Here is a 27,689-nt window from a genome sequence, read left to right on the forward strand (position 1 = left end):
AGCTAAAAAACCCACTGGGAGGAGGGAGGATGAGTCCAACAGGCTGAGAGGTGCTGCTTGTGGAGCTCCATATCCGGTTGGAGCAAAGGAAAATAGGAGGAAGCTGCTGCGGGTGCTACCTCAATGTTGTCTGGGTCTTGCTGATTAGTCCAGGGGAGCAACAGCACAGAGAGCCCCAACACAGCCGCAGCGGAAAAAGCAGAAGCGGCCCTAAGGCAGATCCACCCCAGTCATGAGCACCCTCTACTTGTGGGATCAGCTGCGAGCCGGCAGCTCCGAGGTAGACTGGTGCGAAGATAACTACACTATCGTGCCCACGATAGCCGAGTTCTACAACACGGTGTGTATCGAGTACATAGCTTTGTGTTTGCACATCTGTATGCATGTCCCTGTGTCTTTCAGTGCCTGCAGTACACTCGGTATTTATTTTTTATCTTATATTTAATGCATACGTATGTATATAGTGTGTGTGTGTGTGTGTGTCTGACTAAGGAATTATTTAAATATTATTGGTACATCCTGTCACTTTCATTGACTTTTTTAAATAAAAAAATAAGATGCAAATAACATTTACATTTGTTACTTTTTGTTTGCTAACTTTAATAGGAAGTTATCCAAATATAGCAAAAATACCATCATCTTCTTTTGTATTTCATAGTTTTTTAGCCTTGATTTCAAAGCATTTCCATGGGGAGTTAAAAGGAAATGAGATCTCTTGTTTTTTCTAGCTTGGGGAAAATAGCAGCAGTCCCTCAGCTTTCCCTTGCCTTTTTGCACACAGGGCTAGAATAAGGTCTTCTTGCATGTGACAGTGTTGGTATTTTATTGCATTAGGGCTGTGGTCTTACTGTCCAATTGCATGGCAAGTTATCAGTTTTCCTGTAGCTTTATTTGGATGGTGTGGGGGTGAGGGTGGGAAGCGTCTTTTGTGATCTGGTTTCACGTGCCTGTTTTCTGTTGATTTTGTTTCACCATCGTATAAGGCTAACATTTTTATTTTACTGGAACTTTAAAACTTTTTCATTTTAAAATGAAATGGAAAATGTTAAGGTTGATCACAAAAATACCAGGTTTCAGAGTAGCAGCCGTGTTAGTCTGTATTCGCAAAAAGAAAAGGAGTACTAGTGGCACCTTAGAGACTAACCAATTTATTTGAGCATAAGCTTTCGTGAGCTACACCTCCCTTCATCGGATGCAATTATGCTCAAATAAATTGGTTAGTCTCTAAGGTGCCACTAGTACTCCTTTTCTTTTCACAAAAATACCATCTACTATACTGATTGGAAATTTTTCTGATCCTAATTCTGTGTATATATCTCTCTTAAATCAACAATATATGGAAAGGGTCAGATATCAGTCTCATTTATGCTGGATTTACCAGTGTAACTTTGACTTCATTGGAGTTACTCCACATTTCTGCCAGCATAGCTGAGATCAGAACCGGACTCAAAGACTAAACAAAATACAAAAGAGAGTTTTATCTCCACCCACTCCCACGTTCTAATATCTGGGACCATCTAACTTGTGTGACGCTCTTTTCTTTCTTTTGGGAGCAACATGCCCGGGGCCTAGGCTAGTAGTGTTTGCACTGGAGTAGAGGTGAACACAGAATCTGTATGTGGAAGAACTAAAAATTGCTGCTCTTGAAATTCGTCCACCCCCACCCCCAAGCTGAGCAAATTCCTTTCAGTTCTGCAATAGCAGCTTCTTATGTAACAAATTTAGGGCTGGTCTATAGGTTTATCTATATTAGAAAATTTTAATTTGATAAATTGCTGGATTTATATTGACCAGTTCAAGTGCATCTCTGTTGGCGTGGTCTGCACCCAGGCTTTTGGATTGATTCAACTATTTCAGTTAGGGCTATGATTTTTTTTTTTTTTTTAACAGAAATAATTATCCTGTTACAATCCCTAGTCCTGAATGAAGTTAAGCCAGTATAAAGGTGCATTCCACTGGTGTAGCTTATTCCCCTATCCCCTTTCTGTAAGGGAATAGCTTTATACCACTATAACTGCATCCACATTAGTGGGGCATTGTACAGCTTCACAGATTTGTATGGAAAGTGTGGTGTACACTGGGATCCTGCAAATTCTGTGCAGGGCTTCCTTCAATTTTGATGGGTAATCATGTATGGAGGGCTGGCAGGATGGTACCCTGAGTTTCTCTGACTCTTTTCTTCCCACCTCACTGTCTTTTGGGGGTTTCTCGAACCCATCTTCCTAAAAACTTGCCTAGCTCCTTCCTCTTTGTCTCCTGTTCTTTCTGGCTTTTTTTTTTTTTTTCCTTTCCAGGTTAGCAACCGGTTGTAGCACTGCATGCAGTTACAGAACTACATTTATACACCAAACCCTCTGCTGAGCGAATCAGTGAGGACTACATGATCTCAATTCATGTCTTTTTTTTCTTGCTAGCTCCACACATTTAAATAAAAGCGAATCCCACATTTGAGCCCAGCATTGCTGATGCTATGATTTCCCTAGAACCACTATCAAGAGTGATCTGGTATATGGGTGCCCTATGATATCTGAGCACTTTGGGGAAAGTAGTCTGCTATATTTGCCCGTGTTGTCCCTGCACAAGAACCTAAAACATAGGGAGGAAGTTTTTAGGATAAACAAAAGAGAACACTTCTTAATGAAAGCAAATGTGACTTGGAGCAGGCTGGAAGTGAGATGGGAGAGGGTGGTGAACACCCTCTACGGTGAAATGCTGAGAAATTAGCTAAAACATGAATGGTAATACTATAGAATGTAGTCCTGGAAAGTGCAGGGGGTGCACCAGGATGAATGATCAGATTAGGTCAAGAAAAGACAGCTGTTAACAGATCTATGGTGGAAATTCTGGCCCAACTCAAGTCAATGGGAGTTTTGCCACTGACCTCATTGGAGCCAAGATTTCACTCCATACCTCTAAAATGACTTGGGATAACATGGCTATGGGCCTGACCCAAAGCCCATTGAAGTCACTGGAAAGACTGCCCTTGTCTTGAATGGGCTTTGAATCAGGCCCTTAAAGTACTATAGCAGAACCTTGCTAATACACATCCCAAAAGGCCAGATATTATTCACTTCTCAGCAAAGATTTAACGGCACAGTCCTGTAGTCACAGGACAAAGGCCTTGTCTAAACACAAATTTTGAAACAGTTACCTAAAGATATTTTAAAATTTTATTTAGTTAGACTGGCGCAAACTGTGTGGACACTCCTAAATTGAGTTTAAATCAGGTATGTATACATGTCGTGGGGTTTTTGGGGACAGGAAGGTTGACTTGTTTTTAATTTGGCTTTTGTAAAGCTATACTCTATCTGCGGCATTGCAGACCTTTGTGGAAGTCCTGGGTGACAAGAACTGGACAATCTTTCTTCATTGTGCCTTTGTTTACACTCTTGGGTCTTTTGTTGACCAAAATGAGGGAACCAAATGTTTGCAGTGATGGAATTTGGTCCAGTTTGTGATGGAGCTCAAAGCAAAGAACAGTTACATTAAGCCTTTTAATACAGTATATCAGGATCCCCTTTTCTATATAGTTTATTTTGATAAAATCAGAAATTCAATACAGTGACTTCTAATGATGTATTTCAAACCTCTTCCTGCCAACCATATATTGTTCTGTAACAGTCCTAGATGCCAGTCCTAAAAAAGCCACAGAATCCTTTCTCCCTCTTCTCAATAGCCTGCTGATCTAGCTTTTTTTATTTTTAGGTGACAGGAAAGGTGGGTTGGTCAATTTTTTTAATGTAAGTTTTTGTTGCATTTCAGCCTTTTCAACATTTTCATTGTAATCTTTTCTTAAAGAAAAAATTGATTTTAAAAGTACAAGTGAGCTCATCTCTATCATATTATTTTCTGAGTCTCAGGCTGAATGCTGTTTCCAAGGGTTCTGCTGGCACAAATTCACCGTGTTTCTAGTAAAGAGTGTGCTATTTTAAACTGAGCGGGAGATTGCTTTTTCTAAATATTTTACTTTAATTAAACCCAAAGGTCAAGGCTTCTGAAGAAAATGTGACCCTCTGTGGGGGCATCTTTAATTTGATTTAATGCTTCTTACATACAGTGCTTGCAAATGAATATGCTTAGGAGCCCCTCCTTCAGTTCCTGTCATTTTGAATGCTGGTTTTAGGAACACGTTTTGACCCTTCCTGGGAATGTAAGTGAGGTGATTGAATTTTAATCTCTCTGAATTAGGTTCTTGTGTAAAGGGAAGACTATATTTGAGGACATGAGTAGGGAAAAATATAGTTGAAGGAGCAAACACACCCATTAAGGGTCCAATCCTACATGCTTTGTCCACCCCAGACTCTCATTAACTTCAGTGGAAGGTTGAGGGGCACTGGGAATATATGATCAGGCCCTAAAAGGCCAAACTGGCCAGTATAAATTATAGGTTTCAAAGGCAGCTGTAATTCCCCCCCCCCCTTTTTTTTTTCAGGGGGACTCTCTTATGACCAAGCTCTCTCTCCTGCCTGAGTAATTGGGCTAGGCACTGAGAATGTAATAGAGGCAATGATGAGGAATTCTGTCTCCCTCCCCTGCCTCTCACCTGAGGATGAAGTTGTAGGGTAGATGCTCCACAGCTGCCTGTTACAGCCTAAGAGCTGCAGCAGGGCTCCCCAGCCCAAGTGCCTCCGCCTTCCTCTAAGGGAGGACCACATGATCTGTATCCAGGCAGTTCCACAAGTTTTCATGCAAGGCTCCCTCAGTCATTAAGAAGAGTGCCACCAACTAAGATTCTTGTTATTCACCTCTTGTTGTCATTATATACTTTTTGAATTGCAATGACATGAATATTTGATAATGTATTTGTGTAATCACAGCAGTGTTGCTCATGGGATAGATTTACAAGGTATTTTAAGGAAGGGATCATCCACATTATACGTTGTTCCCAGTCTGGATGGATTTATGCTTAACATTCTCAAAGTATAGACCTCCACTGCAGAACCTGGGTCAGCTTTGAGAAAGCAGAAGGACATATGAGTTTTGGTGAGCTGGGGTTGTCATCAGACCAAGCAACAAATGTGCTTTTCTAGATGGTTTTTGACAGCTTACAAACTTTAAAAGTTTGTTTAATTTTCCCCCTTTATTTGATACATTTTATTTTATTTTTTCTTTTCTAGATAAGCAACATCTTGTTTTTTGTTTTGCCACCAATATGTATGTGCTTATTTCGTCAATATGCAACCTGCTTCAACAGTGGAATATACCTAATATGGACTCTGCTAGTTGTTGTTGGTAAGTTGTGTGTGTGTGTGTGTGTGTGTCTGGTCATGCATGAACTGCAAGAGAGAGGAAATTAGGTTCTTTTCCTGCCCGCATATCATGTTTTTGAAAAATAAAGCAACCCTGACTTCTAGTGAACAGTTTATTTGAACTTGATACTGAAGCATGTGCGCTTTTACAAAGGAAAATGTATTGTGACAATAGAGGTTGGCTGGAACTCTGGCCTGCTTAGCTCTGTTCTGCCCTTCCTTTGCGTAATTGCTCTTGCTACATTTGGGCTTGATGCTGAGCAGTGCTGAACACCCACATCCCATTACTTTAGTAGGAGTTGAGGATAGTTAGCATCATTTGGGAGGAGTTCAGGAGCCTTTTGTTTGTAACATGCTGATAATTTCTCTCCATAGAAGTGAATGTTTACCCATTTTATGTACAGAGGATCATTAATGTTTCCATTGTCAGCAACAATGGAAGATTTTGAAATACTACATAGATGGGGCAAAGAATTATTGTGCAGGTTGCATGGCTCTATAAAAAAGCATGGGATTTCCACCTGTAAATCATGCTAAGGTTTAGCCACCACCTGCTGCTACCCTTGTTTGACTTTCTCACCCCTTCCCAGCCAGTATCTCTATTTTTAGTTGTTTTTAGTTGTTTAGTTTGGAGTTGTGGGTTTTTTAAAAAAATAATACTGTGCCCATTTCAATTAATAGTGATACCCTGATGTGCTTTTTCTTTTACGTAAGCTCCATTTTGCTATTTAGAACTGACATTTGCACCTTTCATAAATTGGTTGTTTTGCAATAAGTTTTAGCTGCCACAGATTGTAGTGTTATTTAAGTCTTTCTACCATTTCCAGGCAGAATGATCTCCATGTCAAAGCATGTACTATTAGGTCCATTGTTAAGCGTCATAGTTTAGTGCTATACACTACTATAACTTCATATTGGCTTTTTAATTGATTCATCCAGGAATTGGATCGGTCTATTTCCATGCTACACTCAGTTTCCTGGGTCAGATGCTAGATGAGCTGGCTATTCTTTGGGTCCTGATGTGCGCTCTGGCCATGTGGTTCCCCAGAAGATACCTCCCAAAGGTTTTTCGAAATGACAGGTAATATATATGTATGCAGTGTCATTGTAGCTCTGTCAAGTCACAGGATGTTAGAGAGACAAGGTGGGTGCATTAGTGAAATAGTGTAATGAACTTCAAGACACAATCAGGGAACCATCCTGAGCTCTTTAAGATATATTTTTACCTGAGTTAATCTCTTTTATTGGACCATCATCTGTTGGTGAGAGAGACAAGCTTTCCGTCTTACACAGAGCTCTTTTTGAGGTCTGGAAAAAGGTACTCAGAGTGTCACAGTGAAATACAAAGTGGAACAGATCGTTTAACATAAATAGTTAATTATACTGGGAGTATTGCCAAATCTGAACCTTAAACAAACAAAAAAACCCACAAGGCAGGCCCCCCAAAATCATTGGTTTTAGAATCATGACATATATAAAAAAATCTAAAAATAAAAAAAATCTCTGTATTAGCTTTGTGAGGTTTTGAATCTTTAGATTTCAGGTTTGCAAGCTTTTCTCTGCAGCCAAGAGAGCTAGAAAATACTTTATTTAATAAATTTAAAAAAAAAAAAGCTGAGATTCTCACGTAACATGATTCCAGTAGATAGGGCTTTAAGGAAAATAATAAATATCATTGTACTCGTAAAATAATGAGAATTGGCAACACTGCACTGGTTTTAGACCTTGTAACTCAATTGAATACAGTGGAATAGCTCATGAATTATACTGGAATAAGAGAGATCAGAATAGGGCCTCAGTTTCAAATATTTATGATCAGTGTGCATATAAAATATGCAACTCTCAAGGTTGCAGTCTTGCGAAGACATGTGCACGAGACACACATGTATGCAAAGTTAAAGTCTTTGCCAGATCGGAGCCAAAGTAGGCATTCTGTACACACCATGTTGTTGTTGTTATAGTGTGTGTCGTATCTTATGCCTATTCAAAGAAATAAAATTTTGTTTACAACAATTTTAAACATTTTTAGGATCTTGTTGCCTTTTCTTGTTTATCTTTAATGTAAGGCTTTAATTAAACCAAAATGTACACCTTTTCTTTAATTATTCAGGGCAAGGTTTAAAGCTGCAGTCGGTGTCCTTTCTGGAGTCACTACATGCCTTGCATTCATTAAGCCTGCTATCAACAACATCTCGTTAATGACACTAGGTGTCCCCTGCACAGCTCTGCTTATTGCCGAGTTGAAGAGGTAGGCTTCTTTCTTCTGTATGTGAAGCAGCCTTTTTTGATGTTTATTTTCTGAGGGTTGCATTCTAGATACAAATATACTTTTGGGCAGATCACCTTCCAGATGCATGACCCACGTAAGGGCTAGGCAGAATCTCAGTCTGTGTACTCAAGGGACTCAAACCCCCGCCCTCCACCCCCACACTGGCAGGCAGAGAACTGGGAAGCACTGGGCATGCTGTTCTCAGTTCTTGCAATTTTATAGCAAGTCTCACAACATTTAATGTTTTTACTTAAAGCCCTAGCTCCTGGACACACTTGGCTGTGGGAATCTCAACTTAATTTTTTTTAAATGAAAGTTTTCCTGGTTTTCTAGCCTTCATGGTTGCAGAGAAAATCTCAAAAACCTGAACCCTAAAGGCTCCAAAGTCAAAAGGCAAATAAAAAGACCCAACATTTATTGTTGTTTTACAATCTCATGATTTTTGGGCTCCTGATTTATGATTTGTGAATCTTTGGGGTTGGCAACTGCTTCTCTGGCCTGGTCTACACCATGAAACTTTGTCATGTTTGTTCAAGGTTGACAGTTTTTATGCTGACATGACCACAGTTTGTCCTGGTCTGCACTGACTACTGAACATGTTTAGTATCTCATATCAGAACACTAGTTCACAGTGGTGAGGAGGCATGGTAACATTGCTTAGTGCAGACCAGGCCTCTGAGACAGGGTGCTGCTCTTACAGCCATGCCGCTGCGCAATGCCCCCAACGCAGGGCTGGGCCTATAAGGCACAATCTAGCTGTTGGTCTTTCTGTTATACCGGCAATGGTTATAACAGAACTCAGGGCTTGTCTACACTAATGCGTGGGGTCGATCTAAGATACGCAAATTCAGCTACATGACTAGCATAGCTGAAGTGGACGTACTTGGATCTACTTACCGCAGTGTCTTCACTGCGGTATGCCGACAGCTGGCGCTCTCCCGTCAACTGCGCTTGTGCTTCTTGTTCTGGTGGAGTACCGGAGTTGACGGGAGAGCGCTCAGCAGTTGATTTATCATGTCTATAGTAGACGCGATAAATTGACCCCCGATGGATCGATCGCTGCCCGCCTATCCAGCGGGTAGTGTAGACAAGCCCTTGCTCTGCTCCACCCCAACTGTTTGGATTCTCTCACACTGCATGTATTTCCAATGATTAATTAAGTCATTATATGTATACCTAAATACATAGGACCCAATACTCAGCTGGTGTAAATGGGATTACCTGCATTGAAGTCAGTCGAGCTGCACTGATTTACACCAATGGAGAATTTGGCCCAGTATATGCAACAAGTGCAAATTAATGTTACAAAGTAACTTTTGAATCTGATTCTCCTCTCCTACCCTTATAAATCAGGAATAACTCTTTTGAAGTCTGTGTAAAAGAAAGAAGAATCAAGCTTAACTTTAGTATTTCTTCAAAAAGAACAGGAGTACTTGTGGCACCTTAGAGACTAACAAATTTATTAGAGCATAAGCTTTCGTGGGGTACAGCCCACTTCATCGGATGCATAGAATGGAACATATAGTAAGAACACACACACACGTTGGAAGTTTCCATACAAACTGTAAGAGGCTAATTAGCTAAGATGAGCTATTGTCAGAAACCTACTGACCACTATACTTACCTACATGCCTCCAGCTTCCATCGAGGACACACCATACGATCCGTTGTCTACAGCCAAGCTTTAAGATACAACCGCATTTGCTCCAATCCCTCAGACAGAGACAGGATCTCTATCAAGCATTCTTAAAAATACCCACCTGCTGAAGTGAAAAAACAGATTGACAGAGCCAGAAGAGTACCCAGAAGTCACCTACTACAGGACAGGCCCAACAAAGAAAATAACAGAACGCCACTAGCTGTCACCTTCAGCCCCCAACTAAAATCTCTCCAGTGCATCATCAAAGATTTACAACCTATCCTGAAAAATGATCCCTCACTCTCACAGATCTTGGGAGACAGACCAGTCCTCGCTTACAGATAGCCCCCCAACCTGAAGCAAATACTCTCCAGCAACCACACACCACACAACAAAAACACTAACCCAGGAACCTATCCTTGCAACAAAGCCCGATGCCAATTCTGTCCACATATTTATTCAAGTGACACCATCATAGGACCTAATCACATTAGTCACGCCATCAGGGGCTCGTTCGCCTGCACATCTACCAATGTGATATATGCCATCATGTGCCAGCAGTGCCCCTCTGCTGTGTACATTGGCCAAACCGGACAGTCTCTACGCAAAAGAATATATGGACACAAATCTGACATCAGGAATCATAACATTCAAAAACCGGTAGGAGAACACTTCAACCTCTGTGGCCACTCAGTAAAAGATTTAAGGGTGGCAATTTTGCAACAGAAAAGCTTCAAAAACAGACTCCAATGAGAAACTGCTGAGCTTGAATTAATATGCAAACTAGATACCATTAACTTGGGTTTGACTAGAGACTGGGAGTGGCTGGGTCATTACACGTATTGAATCTATTTCCCCATGTTAAGTCCCCTCACACCTTCTTGTCAACTGTCTAAATGGGCCATCCTGATTATCTCTACAAAAGTTTTTTTTTCTCCTGCTGATAATAGTTCATCTTAACTAATTAGCCTCTCACAGTTTGTATGGAAACTTCCAACTTCTCTTGTATGTGTATCTATATCTTCTTCTATCTGTTCGATTCTATGCATCCGATGAAGTGGGCTGTAGCCCACGAAAGCTTATGCTCAAATAAATTTGTTAGTCGCTAAGGTGTCACAAGTACTCCTTTTCTTTCTGCGGACACAGTCTAACACGGCTGCTACTCTGAAACCTTTAGTATTTCTTGACTCTTTTGTATTTAAATATGCAATATTCATGATGTATGAATAGAGTGGGTTTTTTCCATTCGATTTTATCAGACTACATAACAACCTCTCCTAACTGTAATATTTTGGAAAGGTATCATTAAATCCTTCTTGATGAAAAGCACCACTGAAACACAGCCATCTCTGTGGTATGAGGAGTGTGGGAACTGAGCAGTGCACTGCACAATAAACGAGGGGGTGGAGAAATTGACCAAGGAGCCTGGTGGAGTTGGCTAGAACGCTAATGAAAGTGCCATGAGATTTTTAATGTTCATAGAGAGCCATTTGGAGGGACATCCTGTGTGACTTTGGGCAAATCACTTAAACTATCTGTGCCTCAGTTTTCCTTTTGGAAACTGCATATAATAATTTTGCCTTTATTTCCCAGGGAAGTTGCAAAGAGAAATCACAAACTTGTTAGGGGCTCAGACACTTTAGTGTCAAGTGCCATAGATATGCCTATAAGTAAATTAATACCTTTGTTTTAAGAGTTTCACATGGAAGATCGTATGGAACTCTGTTATTTACCTTTAGAAGAATGAAAGGCTTGAACACTCCTGCTTTTGAATCAGCTCCCTTGAGTCCCTTATAAGAAAATATCAGTTTAATTGTGCAATGTGGGATCTAATACCTGCAACATTTTTTGATAAATTGCTAAATGTAAAAGCAAAGAATTAAAGGCATTATTTTAAGCCATACTGATCCCTGGGAGATTTAAATACAGACGCATTCTCCTAAACCCAGAAGAGGTCATCTAATCCCTTTTTACAATATAAAAAATATGAACGTTATTGAAAACCAGTGGGATTTTTTCCGTGCAAGTGCAGTCAGTAATCCAGCTGTACGTTGAAATCTGAGCGCTCTGATGTGGAACCTTCACTATGAAACTATTTTGGGTAGAGAGGGAAAAAACTAATAGGCCAATAGTTTCCTCTGTTCCATGTAGAAGATATTTGGGCCTTATTTATCATTGCATTACTCCAATTTTATGCCAATATAAATTGCAAACTGGATAGTGGTGAATCAAACCTTTTGTGTTTCCTAATGAAGATTTTTCTTACTCTAATTCAGTGGTTCCCAAACTTGTTCCGCCACTTGTGCAGGAAAAGCCTCTGGTGAGCTGGGCTGGTTTGTTTACCTGTCGCGTCCGCAGGTTCGGCTGATCCTCCCAGTGGCCGCGGTTCGCTGCTCCAGGCCAATGGGAGCTGCTGGAAGTGGCGCGGGCCGAGGGGTGTACTGGCCGCCACTTCCAGCAGCTCCCATTGGCCTGGAGCAGCAAACCGTGGGTACTGGGAGCCACGATCGGCCAAACCTGTGGACGCGGCAGGTAAACAACCGGCCCGGCCTGCCAGGGGCTTTCCCTGCACAAGCGGCAGAACAAGTTTGGGAATGCTCTAATGCTCTCTCACTGCTCTAATTTTTCCTTGGGAACAAATTGCTGCCATAAAAAGAGCATTATGATCTCAAATGGGAGAAAAGATGGCTAGTAAGGTAGGAAACACTAAAATGGGTGATTTTCAAAGGCACAAAGGGCAGGAGGAAGATGATAAATTCCATGTGTAATCTAGTGCAGCCCCTGTGGTGTTAGCATGATGGTAGTGTGTGTTGGCCCTGTAAGAATAACAACTATGGATGGCTAGTATCAGAGGAGACTCAAACACATTGTGGTAATTTTTATTAACAGACATTTAAATTATGCTGCCTATGATTATATACAAGCACTGCATTTATGCAAATGTATTGCACAATCAGGAAAAGCAAATGGTAAGGTTTCAACAGCAAAATTATCTTGGCCAGATTTACGCTAGAATATATTAAGCTACTGTTTAACAGGAAAAAGAGGGACAAAAATATTACAGATCTGCGATATGGCAGAATGAACAATGCTCCTGGAACCTTAGCATGTGCAAGGCCTGTTCAATTTTAATGTTGCCTTAACAGGTTTTTAAAACTTCATTTTCATATTTGCTTTAAAAAGACTGGACAGCTTCATAGCACTTACCTGGTTCCAGTTAGGGTTTGAAGTTCGCACCCATATTGCTGGTGAATGCAGTGGAGGAGAAGTGTGTAGCTTTGCTGCTCCCCATCAGTATTTCTAAAGCACCCGTCACTGTATCTAGGCACTGTACAGGGAATTACAGAAAATCCTTGAATGTTGCCCAGAAAAGACCATCTCTACCATCCTACTCTTGGGGGGTTTGCCCTTGCTTACCTTTGAACACCCTCTTGAAATGTCCCCTGAAGCACTTACTTATTTTATAGACTTATAAAAACAATTGAAAAGAATCCCGTCACCATTATGTCATCTTGTAACTACTGTCTCCACCACTTCCCTTAGGAGTGTCTTAAATCTCACTGTCAGCAATTTTTTTTGCTGATATTCAGCATAAATTTTCAGTCTCATCCCACTACTTAAAACTCTTTAAAGCATGCACAATTACTCTCCTTCTTTGTTGTTCACGCCCTACAAATATTTGTAGGCATGGCCATTGCTTAAGGCAGCTACATGTTGAGGCCAGGTTTTCTGTGTTAAATGTGCACAGTTATGCATAGGCATTTGCTTTCCACACTTAAGAACACAAACACCTGATTTTTTTGAGTGTGTGCACGGACATGACCATTTAGCTAACAGAAAGTCAAAGCTTGGCATCCATTTGCATGTGTCTGTTTGTTGTGTGTTCAAACAGTGAATCCCTACACATCCATCCGTGCCTAGGTATTTGTACATGAATAGTGGCAATAGGGGTTTTTGGTCTTCTATGACCTGATCCATCTCCCATGGGAGTGAGTGAGAATCTTTCCATTGACATTAATGAGTCGTGAATTGGGCTTCTCATGTGTATCAATAAAGCAATCTCTTTATACCTGTTTGGTAATGCGGTGCCCAGCACTGAATATAGCATTCCAGGTGTGGTCTCACTAGGGAAGTATAAAGAAAAACTCTTGTGTCCCTGCTCTTTGACTGGATGCCTCTGCATATGCAGACCAAAAATCTCTTTGCCCTTTTCTGATGCCTTATTACAACTATTTAACCTTGAAGTGGAAAAAATCACTGCAAGCACTACAGAAGAAATCTGTTATTATTTCATATAATAGCTAGCATATAAAATGCGTAAAGCTACCTTTATGTCCTGCCCCCTCTCCTCAGGATTTGTTCTGATCGTCAGCCAGATCAATTTCAGCCTTTTTAAAAATCTATCCTGGTTTGCATTCTGTATGTAGTAATAAGTTCAGTGGTAGCCATATAGGTGTTCGCAAAAAGAAAAGGAGTACTTGTGGCACCTTAGAGACTAACCAATTTATTTGAGCATGAGCTTTCATGAGCTACAGCTCAAATCACTTTATATTGATATACTTCTTGTGAAACAAATCGAATACAACAGCAACACAGAAAGCTGGCAGTGGAAGCATGAAGTCCTTTGTGTACGAACAGAGAAGTTGTAATAATTTTGAATGTCAGATTATTTATAGATGGCTTTAAAAAGGAAATATCAAACCCTAAAATTAATGTGCAAAAGAATGCAACAGGAAATCCTTAGGAACAAGATTGTGCAGCATGGTATCTTTTCTGTTGCTAATCTATAGGCTATAAAGAAATCCACTGCCAAACCTTATGCCTGTTAATAAAGGAGTCCACCGCCTAATCTCAAATTCACATTAAAAATTCAAATGAAGCAGAATAATTTTAATAGTAAGAAGAATCTTTTCTATCTTTTTATGGAAAAATATCTTACTAAATCTTTAATTTGAAAACTCAGATGTTGTATGACTGTAGCTCCAACATCTTTAGAAAACTGTCACCTAGTAAAGTGTTTTTTATATTTTTTTCTTTTGAATTTTTTCTGATGCAAAAGAATTTATACATTAAAAAAGTCAGAAAATTCTTCTCTCTCTTTTTTTTTTTTAAAAGATTCCAGTGCCAGGCACAACTCTGCCCAACCTCCATATATGGGCTGGAGACTCTGTTCTCCTGCCATTTCAGCCACTCCTTCTATTCCCTCTTTCAATACAGAGTGAGCTGAGATTATATTATGTAAGAAAAAGTTGCAATGAACTTTCGCCAGGGTACAGAGTTAAGGTTGTCATAGCAGCAATAGAGGGAGAGGGCCTCTGACCTATATATGATGTCTTCTGCTTTCAGATCCACTCAGGTAATGACTGATGTTGGAAATCACTCAGAATTCCCTCATTTGTCGTGTTGGAATTTCAAAATTGAGGGTGACAAATTTGTGTGCGAGACCAGGAATTTTTACTTGTATGTACTGCAATCAGTCGTAAAACGACAGGGTTACTTAGACTGTTAGCTCCTTGGGGTAAAGGCTGTCTTTTTCCTGGGTTTGTAGGATCATGGTCCCTAGGTGTTTCCTTATTACAAACGATAATAATAGTATTCATTGCAACACAAGCAGAATATTTATTTTTTGTTGCTACTCAATGTTTGAGATTTATGCTGAAATCTCTGTGTCCTTGGTCCTGAAATACCACAGGTTTTATTGAGTCTGAGGAGTGAGATCTGCAAGGAATAGACAGGCTCTTGCAGGCAGCTCCAGGTCATGGCCAGGGGCCAGGTTTATAAGGGAACTTATGCTGAACTGTTTTCTTGCTATGAAATAAAATGCAACCTTGAAAAAAAGGGACAGAAATCCTTTTGAGGGTGGTTTTTGACCAATGGCCCTACTCTCAGTAGTAAGAACTATGCTTGGCAGTGTTTACAGAATTGCGTCCCAGGAAAATCCACCTGATTTTAAAAACAAAAACCAGAAGCATAATTTTCTTTTTGTAGAAAGACCAACAAAGCCAAACTACACTTCATCCTAGACAGCATGTAAGAAAAAGGTCATGTCCCAAGAGATCTCATATTGTATAACTCCTGTATTGAACTCTCTCATTGGCTAAGTAAGATTTAATGCCACAAGGAATGTAGGCTCCTGAGCAAAACTATGGAGACCACAGAATTCAGTACTGCCCCCCAAAATTGAGGTGAACAAATTTCATTACATTTAAAAAAAAAAAAAAAAGAAGAGTATTCCTACTTTACAGGCAAGATAGCCTGAGCTAATTCCTTGTACATACATTTGTACCTGCTTTTGAAGGCAGAACTGATCAGCTACAGGCCAACTTGCTTATGGCCACAACAGATGGCTCTTTTCCCTCAATAGTAGGAATTATTGTGTATGGACAGGTTTGTTTCCTCCATCCACGGTCAAACTCCATCTTCTTCTTCAAGTGATTGCTCATGTGTATTCCACAATAGGTGTGAGTGCTCACCACATGCACTGGTGTTTTCCCCTAGCAGTACCCGCAGGGGGGAGCACCCCAGCGACCCCTGGCATGGCGCCTCCATGGCTCGGTATAAGGGGAGCTGCGCGCTTCCCCCCCCCCCCCCGTTCCTTCTTGCCGCCAGTGAAGTTGCATCGGAACTACTCTGCTCCAGCTTTGCTGTAGCTCGTCCCCAGAACTGCTTGTTCGTTCAGTGTTAGTATCTGTAGTTAGTTAGCTGCTCAGTTAGTTAGAGCGCGTGGGCCCCGGGGCATGCCCCGCAGCCCGAGCTGTAAGCCGTGCAACACTTGTAGGCGATCTATGCCAAGGAGTGACCCGCACACAGACTGTTTACGCTGTTTGGGAGAAACCCATATCCGCGATGGTTGCAAGATTTGCAAGTCGTTCAAACCTCGGACCAAAAGGGAAAGAGACATTAGGCTCCGAACCATTCTGATGGAACTGGCGCTGACTCTGGTGCGCCGCTCCAAGCTGGCACTGGGCACCGCGACCTTCCAGAGCCTTTGACCAGTCAGCACCGCTTCCCGTCCATGGGGCACAAGAAGGCAAAAAAGATGCCTTCTTCGCAGCGGCACCAAGGAAAACCCGGGGTAGAGGCTAGACCCATGTCGGGCAGTCCTTGATCCTCTCCGGCCTCTAGGCCTATGAATCATGTAGAGCGGAGTAATCCAGCCACTTAAGACCAGGCCTCCCCGGGTGTCCGGATGTCCTCCATGCTGGAGGCCCTGCAGGCGGCCCGGGATGTCATGTCCATGCCAGTACCACGAGCGCTGCCGATGTCGGTCTCATGCTCCAGGGGCAAGCCACCGCTGGGATCTTTGCAGTCGCCCCTGGCTTGGTACCGGTCTCGGTCCAGGGAACGTTCCTGACAGTGTTCGCCGCCTAGCAACCTTTCAGGGCAAAGTCCACATGGATCACCCTCAACTCCCACCAGACTGTCTGGTTGGGTGCCATCCGACCGAGACTCTCGGCACCGTTCCACTTCAAGGAGTGAGTACCGACGGGACCGAGGCAGACATCGTCAGAGGTTCTCATCTCGGAGGGGTTACCGCAGCCAGTCACGGCACAGACGTTGATGCCGTTCCCATTCAGAATCCCTCTCCAAGACCCTGCCAAGGCATAGTCTCCGCAGCTCCGGGCGTCGATCACTGCCGTCATGGGTCCACCTGTCGGAGCCAATCACAGCGCAGCTGCTACCGACAGTACTGGTCCTCCATGTCGAGATTGTGGTCCCGTGGTCATCGTTGCTCCCGGCACCGCCGCTCTTCCTGGTCCCAGGACAGCAGCAGGTCGTTTGTCAGCCCGGCCTCCGCTTGTAGTCGTCCCTCCGTGGGCCAGGTCAGCCGGGCCGAGCAACCGGGCCCACCGGTGCCGCAGCAAGTACAGTGGCTCCAGGCCCCATGGTTGGCCCAGTGGTACCAGTGGGCACCGTAGCCCTTGATGCAGCCCCGGTGGGGGCTCGCTCGGTAGCCAGAGCCTCAGAGGCATCATCGGCCTCACTCTCCAGACCTCCAAGGAAGGAATCAGTGGGATGTACATCCGCAGCACCGGGCCCAGAGACCGACCAAGTGGTGGACCCTCTGGTGCTGGCAGACACCCAAAGTACCGCACCAGCCTCCTCGCCCTACCCGGATGAGGCGATTACGGCCCCGCTCCCCTCAGTCCCGCAGGAGGACTTTCAGGCCCACCAGGAACTCCTAAAAAGGGTGGCATCAAGCCTCCACCTCCAGGCAGAGGAGATGGAGGAGCCCTCAGACTCCCTGTTTAATGTGCTGTCCCCATCAGAACTGGGTGGGGTAGCATTGCCTCTCCAGGATGGCAAAAATTTCAAATGCCCTTTGGCAAACACCGGCCTCATTGGCCCCCACTTCCAAGAGGGCGGAACGTAAGTACTTTGTACCCGCCAAGGGACACGAGTACTTATACACCCACCTGGCGCCCAACTCCCTGGTGGTCGAGTCGGTCAGCCACAGAGAACGGCAGAGCCAGCCAGCCCCTACCCAGGAAAATAAAGATTCACGGAGGCTGGACTCTTTTGGAAGCAAAGTTTATTCGTCCTCGAGCTCCCCGTTACAAGTGCCAAACCACCAGGCTCTCCTGGGCTGGTATGAGTTCAATCTGTGGGGCTCCCTGCCCAAGTTTGAGGACTCCCTCCAGGAGCGTGATAGGAAGGAGTTCAAGGCGCTGGTGGAGGAGGTTACAGCGGCTGCAAGCGACTTTGGATGCGGCGGACACGGCTGCTCAATCCATGGCCTCCACTGTGTCCATGAGAAGGGTATTGTGGCTCCTGCTGTCCAGGCTGTCCAGTGAGGCACAGGCCACCATGCAGGATCTCCCATTTGACGGGAAAGCTCTGTTTGCGGAACAAACAGATACAAAGCTGCATGGTGGAAAGAACTCTCGCATGACCCTCCAGACTCTGGGTCTCTATGTCCCGGCTCTGGCTAAATCTAAGTTTAAGCTGCAGCAGACTCCCGCTCAGGCCTCCACCTGAAATATGAGGCTGCCTATAAGAAGGCACGGGACTATAAAAGGCGCCCTCAGAGGCAGTCGAGGCAGGCCCCGCAACCTGGGTCCTCTAAGGGCAAACAGGCGAGGAAAAGACGATAATGCTCGGGGGCGCCCTGCCAGTCCCCCTCAGGGATCCACCCTCAATAAAGCTCCAGTTCAAAGGCAAGGGGTTCTCCTCCCACTATTTCCTTATCCCAAAGGCCAAAGTGGGACTCAGGCCCATCCTGGATCTGCGAGATCTGAACCAGTTCATGGTGAAGCTCAATTTCCGCATGGTCTCCCGGGCCTCCATCATCCCCTCCCTGGATCCCAGGGACTGGTACGCTGCCTTCGATCTGCAGGACGCGTACTTCCACATTCACATATTCGAGGGACACAGACGCCTCCTCCATTTCGTGGTGGGGCAGAATCACTACCAATTTATGGTCCTCTCGTTTGGCCTGTCCACTGCCCCCAGGGTATTTCCAAAATGTATGTCAGTGGTAGTAGCCTACCTCAGGCGCTGGGGGGTGTCCAGATTTTTCCCTATCTGGACAATTGGCTGGTCAAGGGCAGCTCCAGTCGCGGGTGAGGGATCATGTGTTAGTCCCAGTTCAACACATGGAGTTTATCAGGGCACTCCTGGACACCTCATCGGCCACAGCTTCCCTCCCACCAGACAGGTTCGAGACCCTGAAGGGGCTCATCGGCATGATCACAAGGTTCCTGGTGACAACAGCCAGAGTGTGCCTCCAGCTCTTGGGTCACATGTCAGCATGCACGTACGTGGTCCGCCATGCCAGACTCCGAATGAGGCCTCTCCAGCTCTGGCTTGCCTTGGAGTTCTCCCAGGCCAGGGACAGGATGGACAAGGTCCTCACCGTGCCCAGCTTGGCGATCGACTCCCTACGGTGGTGGTCCGCCCCAAGCAACATGCTCCAAGGGGTCCCATTCTGGGACAGGGCCCTGTCACTGGAGCTGGTGTCCGATGCATCGGACCTGGGTTGGGTGGCTCATGTGGGGAATGTTCGGACCCACGGTCTGTGGTTGTCTCAGGATCTGACCCCACACATAACGTCAAGGAGCTCAGGGCGGTACACCTGGCGTGCGTGGCTTTCCACTTGTACCTGGAGGGCAAGGTGGTCAGGGTCCTCACGGACAACATGTCCTCGATGTTCTATATCAACAGGCAAGGCGGGGCCGGGTCATCTGCCCTCTGCCGTGAAGCCCTCAAGCTGTGGGATTTCTGTATAGCCCATGGCATCTGCCTAAAGGCCTTCCATCTACCAGGCGCCTGGAACGTGCAGGCATATCGCTTGAGCAGGGACTTCTCTTCTCAGCACGAGTGGTCTCTCCACCCAGAAGTGGCTCACCAACTCTTCCAAGTGTGGGGAACTCCCCAGGTGGACCTGTTCATGACACGGCATAACTGGCGCTGTCCCCAGTTCTGCTCCACAGGGTGACTGGGACGGGGCGCTATCTCTGATGCCTTCCTCCTGTCCTGGTCAGGCCAGTTTTCTCTATACCTTCCCCCTGTTCCCACTGATCAGCAAGGTCCTGGAAAAGGTAAAGATGGACAAGGCCTGGGTCCTCCTGATTGCCCCAGCATGGCCCAGGCAACATTGGTACAGGACCCTCACGGGCCTGGTGGTTGCTCCGCCATGGCCATTACTGTTCCACCCGGATCTGCTCTCCCAGGACCGGGGCTACCTCCTCCATCCCAACCTAGCAGCTTTCCACCTCACGGCGTGGCTGCTCAATGGTTAGGTAGGGAGGAGAAAGCAGGCTGCCCTGCACGCGCTGCTCCTACTTGGCAAAGTAGTCCCAGTTCTTCAGATGGGCAGCTGAATGGGGTGTCTCCCCGGTGGCCACCCCGATCCAGTTTATCCTGGAATACCTTCTCCACCTATAGCCCAGCGCTTGGCGCCCTCATCAGTCAAGGTGCACCTGGCGGCCATGTCGGCCTTCTGTCTGCTGGTGCGGGGGTACTCAGTATTCTCCCATGCTATGACTGGCCAGTTCCTCAGGGTGTTGGACCGTCTGTTCCCATACGTCAGGCCCCCACACCCGCAATGGGACCTGAACCTGGTGTTGACCCATGTCACGGAGCCCCATTTGAGCCACTGGCCACGTGCGCCTGGTCCCACCTCTTGTGGAAGGTGGCCTTCCTGGTCACAGTCATGTCGGCCAGGCAGGTCTTGGATCTCCGAGCCCCCATACACGGTGTTTCATAAGGACAAGGTCCAGCTCCGCCCACACCCTGCGTTCCTCCCGAAGGTGGTCTCCGCCTATTACTGGAGTCGGGACATTTTTCTGCTGGTTCTCTGCCCCAAGCCCCATGCGTTCAGTGAGGAGCACCATCTCCACACACTCAATGTGTGACGGGCTCTGGCTTTCTACCTCGAGCGGACCAAGCCTTTCAGAAAGTCCTCGCAACTGTTCATTGCCTTGGCTGAGCGCATGGGGGGTCAGTCGATCTCCATTTAGCGGCTTTCCAACTGGATCACTTATGTGCACCTGTTATGAGCTGGCGGGTATCCCCCCGCCACCGATTATGAAGGTGCACTCGATTCAGGCGTTGGCCTCGTCGGCTGCCTTCTTTGCCCACGTTCCCATCCAGGACCGTGGTCTTTTGGAGGGCCTTGGTCTTCGGTTCACACGTTCACTTCGCACTATGCCATCATCCCCAAACCAGGGATGACGCTGGGTTCAGCAGAGCTGTCCTCCGTCCTGGGAACTTGTGAACTCCTTCCCACCTCCAACAGAAATAGCTTGGAATCACCTATTGTGGAATACACATGAGCAATCACTCAAAGAAGAAAAGATAGTTACCTTTTCTGTAACTGGTGTTCTTTGAGTTGCGTTGCTTATGTCTATTCTACATCCCACGCTCCTTCCCCTCTGTCGGAGTTGTCTGGCAAGAAGGAACTGAGGGTGGGGGGAGCACGCAGCTCCCCTTATACCGCGCCATGGAGGCGCCACTCCAGGGGTCAATGGAGTGCTCCCCCCTATGGGTACTGCTAGGGCAAAAACTTCTGGCACCGGTGCACGTGGCGAGCACGCACGCCTATTGTGGAATACACATGAGCAACACATCTCGAAGAACACTAGTTACGGAAAAGGTAACTGTCTTTGAACCCAGATTGAGAATTTCGTTTCTGAGGTTCAGAAGAATGCAACATCAGCTAAATTGTTCTTGTCAAAAACTTTGGGGATGTTTAAACTTTTGGGTTAGCATCATTTCGAACTGTAGATTACTTGAATTAATGTGTAGAAAAAACAGCTAGTCCCCCCTCCCCCCCACACACACACACCCAAAAGCATAGAATTCTTCATATTTATATAACTTTTAAAAAAATGTTTGCTACATCAAAGGGGCAAGTGAAAATTTGGCTCAAAATTTACAAACTTTTACTCAAATTCTAAACCCAAAGAAATGTTTTGATAACGACAGAATTTTAAAAATTCAGCTACGTTTCCCTTGTGTTCTAACTGTGGCTGGGACGAAGTTGTTTTTAACCAGTTCTTGAAAACCATACTCCAGTCTGAGTATTTGTGGCAAGGCTAGTAATGGACCCCAGTGCCAAAGACTTGTAACCAGTTTCCATCAGTTTTACCACTGCGTCTAACAATCAGAAAAACTCCTCTGTGTTGAAATGGTAAAAGTTGTGCTTAAATATTTGTTCTTTCTTTAAGACAGAATGCGTTTAGTGTGTTTCATGTTTTGACACCAAACCTTTCACTTATAGGGGTGCCAATTAAAATCTTAAAGAAAAAAACTAAAAAATAAAGAATTCAAGTGTAGTTCTTGTCTGAAAAGTGACTCTTGCTAATAATGACGTGGGGGGGTTCCATGTTTATTGTTTCTCCGTGACGCCAAATACATTTTGCTCAGTTTACAAGTAAAAAGAGTAATTTTTTTTTCCTTCTAACTGCTTACCATGCAAACTCACCCTGAGATCTGAAAGTTAAGCTGGGCATTTCTCATCCATCCTCACCAGTTTAAAAATAAAGATGCTGCAATTGGCATTTAGGTCCCTATCTTGCAAAGAGAACTGGGCAGGCAGATTCCTGCTGCCTCATGGTTCTTGTTGCAGGATTACGGCAGTTGCTGACATATGAGGGAAAATGGATTCCAGCTCTGGCTTCCAGAACTTTTACTTGGGCTGTAGTCCTAACAGGAGTGAAAACAATTTTTTTGTCCAAAAGTTGCACATCAGTAATTAAGAGTATCTCGGAACAGAGCTACTGAGTAAAGGTGCCATTTTGTTTGCATAGTCTCTTTACTCACCTCAGATTGATGGTAAGTAGATGGTAAGTAAAGCTCCTCAACATATCACTTTTTCAGAATGCTGCACTGGATGCAAAGCAGCTGCAGGCTTCTTAAAGATGTGCAGCCTGGCGTTCCGGATTCCACGCCAAAGCTCAATATAGCCAAACCACATAGTGACTGATAACAGCTTTTCTTCCCTTCCTTATGTCATTTTTTAGGTGTGAAAACTTGCGTGTGTACAAGCTGGGCCTCTTTTCAGGTCTTTGGTGGATGTTAGCACTTTTCTGCTGGATCAGTGACAAAGCATTTTGTGAGATCTGGTCTTCATTTAACTTTCCGTATTTGCACTGTGTATGGTAAGTACTGTGTGTAAACTCTGTTGTTTCATTTAAAGAAGAGAAACCCTTAATAACCCTTAATGCACGTAGGCTGTCTTGTGCATTGACTGTTGTTCCTTTCACAATGATGAACAGCTTTACTAGTAAAAGACTCCCAACCAATAGTGTTCAGACATCCCATCCACTTGATAGATTTATGTGCCTCCCAGCCTCTTAAGTTTCTGCAGACTCTAACTTCACTTTTAATGAAAACTAAGTTTCTAGCCCTTATGAATGCTGAAAAAACCTTCCAAGTGTAAACCAATGCAGTGTTATCAGTCTGAAACAATGGATCTGAGAAGAGAGAAATCTCTCTATCCTTAAAAAATCCATGACAGCAGACAGGTAGACAAAGAAGATTAGAGCTCAGTGCCACTCCTTCACACCTATCCACCTGTGAGCAAAAGTCCGTTTTACTCAAGACCATATCTCATCATTTTCCCCCAAACTCTGTGTAAGTGTCTCTTTTGCAGCATATTCAAAGGTCATCAAGTTTGGACCAAGAATGTTACAATTCACTGCATATTTGTAGTACAGTTATCTATATGCTACATCTTGTTAATCCAAAGAGGACAGGGATTGACGCTAGCCATGCTCAGGAGGGACAGGAGAAAGGGGTAGGGGCTGATTGGTCTGAAAACTTGGTGATATATTTGACACCTTTACAGAAGCCACATTAATGTTTTTTTTTCTTTGTTTTCCATTCTCCTCAGGCACGTCCTCATTTGCCTTGCTGCTTACCTAGGCTGTGTCTGTTTTGCCTACTTTGATGCTGCCTCTGAGATCCCTGAACAGGGCCCTGTCATAAAGTTCTGGCCCAGTGAAAAATGGGCTTTCATTGGTGTCCCCTATGTCACCCTCCTCTGCGCACACAAGAAATCACCTGTGAAGATTACATGAAATCAAGCACTTAGTGGAGGGGACAATCTATTTATTTTTTCACCACAGACTGTACTTAGGTAAAGGTAGTGGCTCGGGTTGTTTTTTCTGACTAATATGCATATGGCATTCACAAGTGTTTTGTTAACACATGGTAAAAATATGACCTTTCCTCACTTTTCTGGAGAGGAGGCTAGAAGGTTTATTGTGGTGCTCCTGAATATTTATCTTAGAACTCTGTATTGACACTGGTTGGATTTGTTTTGCACTCTGATGATATAATTCTTTCCAAATATCAAAGTTAAGGATATTTTTCAAGGTCAGCCAGAACAGCTGACTGTAAGAGACTGATTCTCTTTTCATGTTGGTTCTGCCAGAGCTCTATTTAGTGAAGGAACAGTGAGGGGGACAAAGGTGCCTCTAAGCCATCTTTGTTCCTCCTCTATTCTGTGCCCCGCTCCCAGTATACATTAGAGCCATCCTGAGCGTGCTTTACTTTGCACCTGGATGCATTTAGCCATAAGTGGCCACGGTGGTATTCCAACTACATGTTTTTTTCCACAGTCATGTCTCCACATGTGGACTGCAGAGGGGTTAGTGTAGAGCCATTGTGGCAGCTCTGCACTGCATGGGAAATTCTCCAGTAGCTAAATACTTTAGCAGAGCTGCAGAAGAGGGTGGTAACAAAGGAAAATCAGACCTGGAATTGTTACACTGGTGTAAAACAAGGGTAAGTCAGAAGAGGAACAGGCCTTAAATTCAAATAAGACATTCAGGAACCCTAAATTCCTGATGTTTTCCTCAAACAGTTCAGAATGAAATGACGGTGTCTTTTGGCTAAATTATTTACAGGATGCTAATGATTATCAGCTCGTGTGGGGTGTAGTGGAACCTGGTAGCCACTACAGACTTATTTAAAAATACATATATTCCCAATAAGCATATGGAGATGGTTATAAAAATCCCCTTCTATCTCTGGGCTTTAATCTTTTTTCTCCAGATGTGGTAAAGTTTAAGGGTGAGACTTTCATAAGCATTTGATATTTGCCTAACTGCTCCCACAAAATTATATGGGAGTTGTACCAATAACTTCAGTGGGAGCAGTGTTCAGCCAATTTTGAAAATCCCACCCTAAACGATTAACACTAAAATTTGGATTAAACTATTAATAAATAAAACAAAACCCTATACTCCAAGTGCAGTTAGTGAGAGTTAGTTTCTGACTAATGCCTTTCAAGTAGAAATAAATACAGTTGTATCCTAATGCCCTGGTAGTTGTATTTAGTAAAGGTAAATGACCACTTAAAATTGTATTTAGGACCTGCATGTCCTTCCAATAAGCAATGAAGTTTAAAACTTCAATGATTACATTCTTTGAAGGAATGTGTGGTATAATTTTTGCCATTTGTACCAACCTGTCTTGTAAAACAATAGGGACACCCCAAAGGGGTAGCATCTGAATCCAGCTTAGTTTTAAAGCTGCTGGTTGGTTTTTGACTCCTAGTTAGGGCTATGGTTGAAAGTCACTTGCACTGAAATCTTGCAGGCTGTTTTCATAAGTTTTTAGGACAAAATGATGCAAGGAAAGAGTCACTGATTTTCTGAGACTTCTGTCATCTTTAACTATTGAGATCAGCTGTTCTTCTGAGAGTCTGGCTGCAACTGAACCAGGAGAGTCTGGCTGCAACTGAACCAGGAGATAGGCGCCTTACTGTTTGAGCTCCAAATCAATACCAAAACCATAGGGGTTGGGCTTCAAGGAATTGGATTTGAGGTTCTGGTTGTGGCTTCTGACTTACTGGTTAAGCGAGAGGAGAACCGGGTCCTAGAACTTTAAGCATCCTCTTACACTTGGCAGCTATGGTCACAGAAATGAACTTTATAACAGTTTTTACTTGGGAATATGCTACTGAGAGATGAAAACCCAGATCCTCTGCTATGGAATGGTGCCGCTTGTGGAGCAGGGGCAAGGGAGGATGTGCAAAGATCTGCTCCCGCAATGCTGGTCTGGCTGTATGCTGGTCTGGTCCCCTGGTGTAGCTTAAGTCAGCCTCGAAGGATCAGCTGGGTGTAGAGAAGCCTCAACCAAACCCTGTATCCCAACAGCAGGGAAGGGAAGGAGGGTGAAGGAGCCAGTACCTTGGCTCTACACCAGCAGAGGGTTCCCATATATGAGGCTGTACCTCCCTTGGTCAGCTATGCTAGACTTAGGGCCAAAATCTGCCTGTGGTGTATCATGAAGTGAATATTGCACACTGGGAGGTTTGATACAAATAGTCCTGTAGAAAAACATAGACCATTTCAGCCCAAATGCTGCTGAATTCTTTACTACAGAAGTACCAAGGGAGGAAGCATCCCCAAAGTCTGAAGAAAGTGATATGTCACACTAGATTGATCAGCCCTTCCCATTTCAAGAGCCGCTATCTATGTGCCAGAATAAACACATTCCTTTATTTATTAGAACATGGTTCTAGAGGAAAGACAAATATAAAATGGTATGAACCAAAACGTACTCTGCTCCAATGAACATGTTAGTTTAATTGGAAAAATCATGAGTGACTAAGGGGATGAAAAGACACGGCCTGATTCTCAACTGCCCTGCACCTTGTGTCGTTATTTCCGCCAGTGCAAAGTGCTACCGAAACACTAGCATCAATGCAAAGTGCTACCATAACACTACTATCAATGACCACATGAGATACAGGGCAGTTGAGAATCAGACCCCCACACACACTCTAAAGCCATAAACTCTTTCCAAATCAATGACTCTTTCAATCTTCTTAAGTTACAGTGGGGTTTTTTCTCTCTCTCTCCTTGCAGTATATATCATTTAGGCTGAGGGGGGGAAAAACCCTTTTAAGTGGGATCTGCAGCCAACTTTTTTTCACTTTAATGGTCCAATCCTATTCCATTAAAATCCATGGCAGAACACTAATTGGTTTGCAGGAGCAGGACCTTATTTCCCTATATTTCAGAAGTATAACAAAAACTAAGTAGAGGTGGGGTACACACAGGTCCATATTTTCAACAGATCCTTTGATATTTTTTCTGGGGGGTGCCCAATTTGAGGCACTTAGGGCTTGATTTTCAGAGGTGTTGGGTGCCCAGAGCACTAGATGAAATCAGTGAGAGCTGCAGAACCTCTGACAATTCACATGTTAGGGGTGAGGTTTTGTGTGGCCCCTCTAAGAAGTGCAGCAGATAACTCTGAATCTAGGGGGAGAGTGATTAAGGCAGCCTTAACCATCTTTGCACTGTCCTGATCCTTGGCTGTTCCAGGGACTGAAACAGCCCCCAGAATAACTTAGACCCCTCCCCCAGGGCTATGTAAGTTATGTCAGACTCCTGGCACTGCCATATGGGTAGGGCCCTACGAAATTCAGGGTTCATTTTGGTCAATTTCATGGTCATAGGATTTTAAAAAACGTAAATTTCATTATTTTAGCTATTTAAATCTGAAATTTCATGGTGTTGTAATTGTAGGGGTACTGAAGGCAGCAGGGCAGAAGGAAGGATGACATGGTATGGTATTGCCACCCTTCTGCGCTGCTCCTGGCAGGGCGCTGCCTCCAGAGCTGGAGACCCGGACAACAGCTGCTGCTCTACAGCTGCCCAGCTCTGAAGGCAGCACAGGAGTAAGGGTGGCAATACCGTGACCCCCCTAAAATAACCTTGTGACCTCCCTGCAACTCCCTTTTTGGTCAGGACCCCCAATTTGAGAAACGCTGGTCTCCCCCGTGAAATCTATATGTTATAGGGTAAAAGCACACAAAAGACCAGATTTCACAATCCGTGACACATTTTTCAGTGCCATGAATTTGGTGGGGCCCTACCTAAGGGTCATAGCATTGCCTGGAATCTCCACAGTACTGCACGTCATGTCCCTGTCCTCCAATTCACCCCTCCCGCTCCTGGACCCACCCTCAGTAAAACCCCTGTGTCAGGATTTGTGAGCGGATCCTCGTAGGGCAGCCTTATGGATGTCTTGTGTAGTGCCTGCGCCAGGGGGAACATCGCTTAGGAGGAAC

The 27,689-nt window shown here is 44.3% G+C and overlaps 1 protein-coding gene across 2 annotated transcripts; it reads left to right on the plus strand.

Moving 5' to 3' along the window:
- Nucleotides 1-79: 79 nt before the first annotated feature.
- On the plus strand, nt 80-27,442 carry ACER2 (alkaline ceramidase 2). 2 transcript variants are annotated; one of them, XM_077817701.1, is made up of 6 exons: nt 80-340; nt 5,118-5,232; nt 6,189-6,330; nt 7,360-7,497; nt 22,624-22,761; nt 23,496-27,442. In XM_077817701.1, the coding sequence occupies exons 1-6, from the start codon at nt 233-235 to the stop codon at nt 23,680-23,682; spliced, it is 828 nt and encodes a 275-aa protein (XP_077673827.1). In that variant the 5' UTR covers nt 80-232; the 3' UTR covers nt 23,683-27,442. The 2 variants fall into 2 exon arrangements, with proteins under 2 accessions (XP_077673827.1, XP_077673826.1); XM_077817700.1 differs by lacking the exon at nt 7,360-7,497.
- The last annotated feature ends 247 nt before the right edge of the window (nt 27,443-27,689 follow it).

The sequence above is a fragment of the Eretmochelys imbricata genome, chromosome 5 (assembly GCF_965152235.1).
Source record: "Eretmochelys imbricata isolate rEreImb1 chromosome 5, rEreImb1.hap1, whole genome shotgun sequence".
NCBI classification, from domain to species: Eukaryota; Metazoa; Chordata; order Testudines; family Cheloniidae; genus Eretmochelys; species Eretmochelys imbricata.

What these genes read in the sequence shown, in the direction of transcription:
- ACER2 (XM_077817701.1), top strand. Translation starts at nt 233, where the DNA reads ATGAGCACCCTCTACTTGTGGGATCAGCTGCGAGCCGGCAGCTCCGAG. An exon ending in TAGCCGAGTTCTACAACACG is followed by an intron (nt 341 to 5,117) that starts GTGTGTATCGAG and finishes TTTCTTTTCTAG; the next exon opens with ATAAGCAACATCTTGTTTTT. An exon ending in CCGTATTTGCACTGTGTATG is followed by an intron (nt 22,762 to 23,495) that starts GTAAGTACTGTG and finishes CATTCTCCTCAG; the next exon opens with GCACGTCCTCATTTGCCTTG.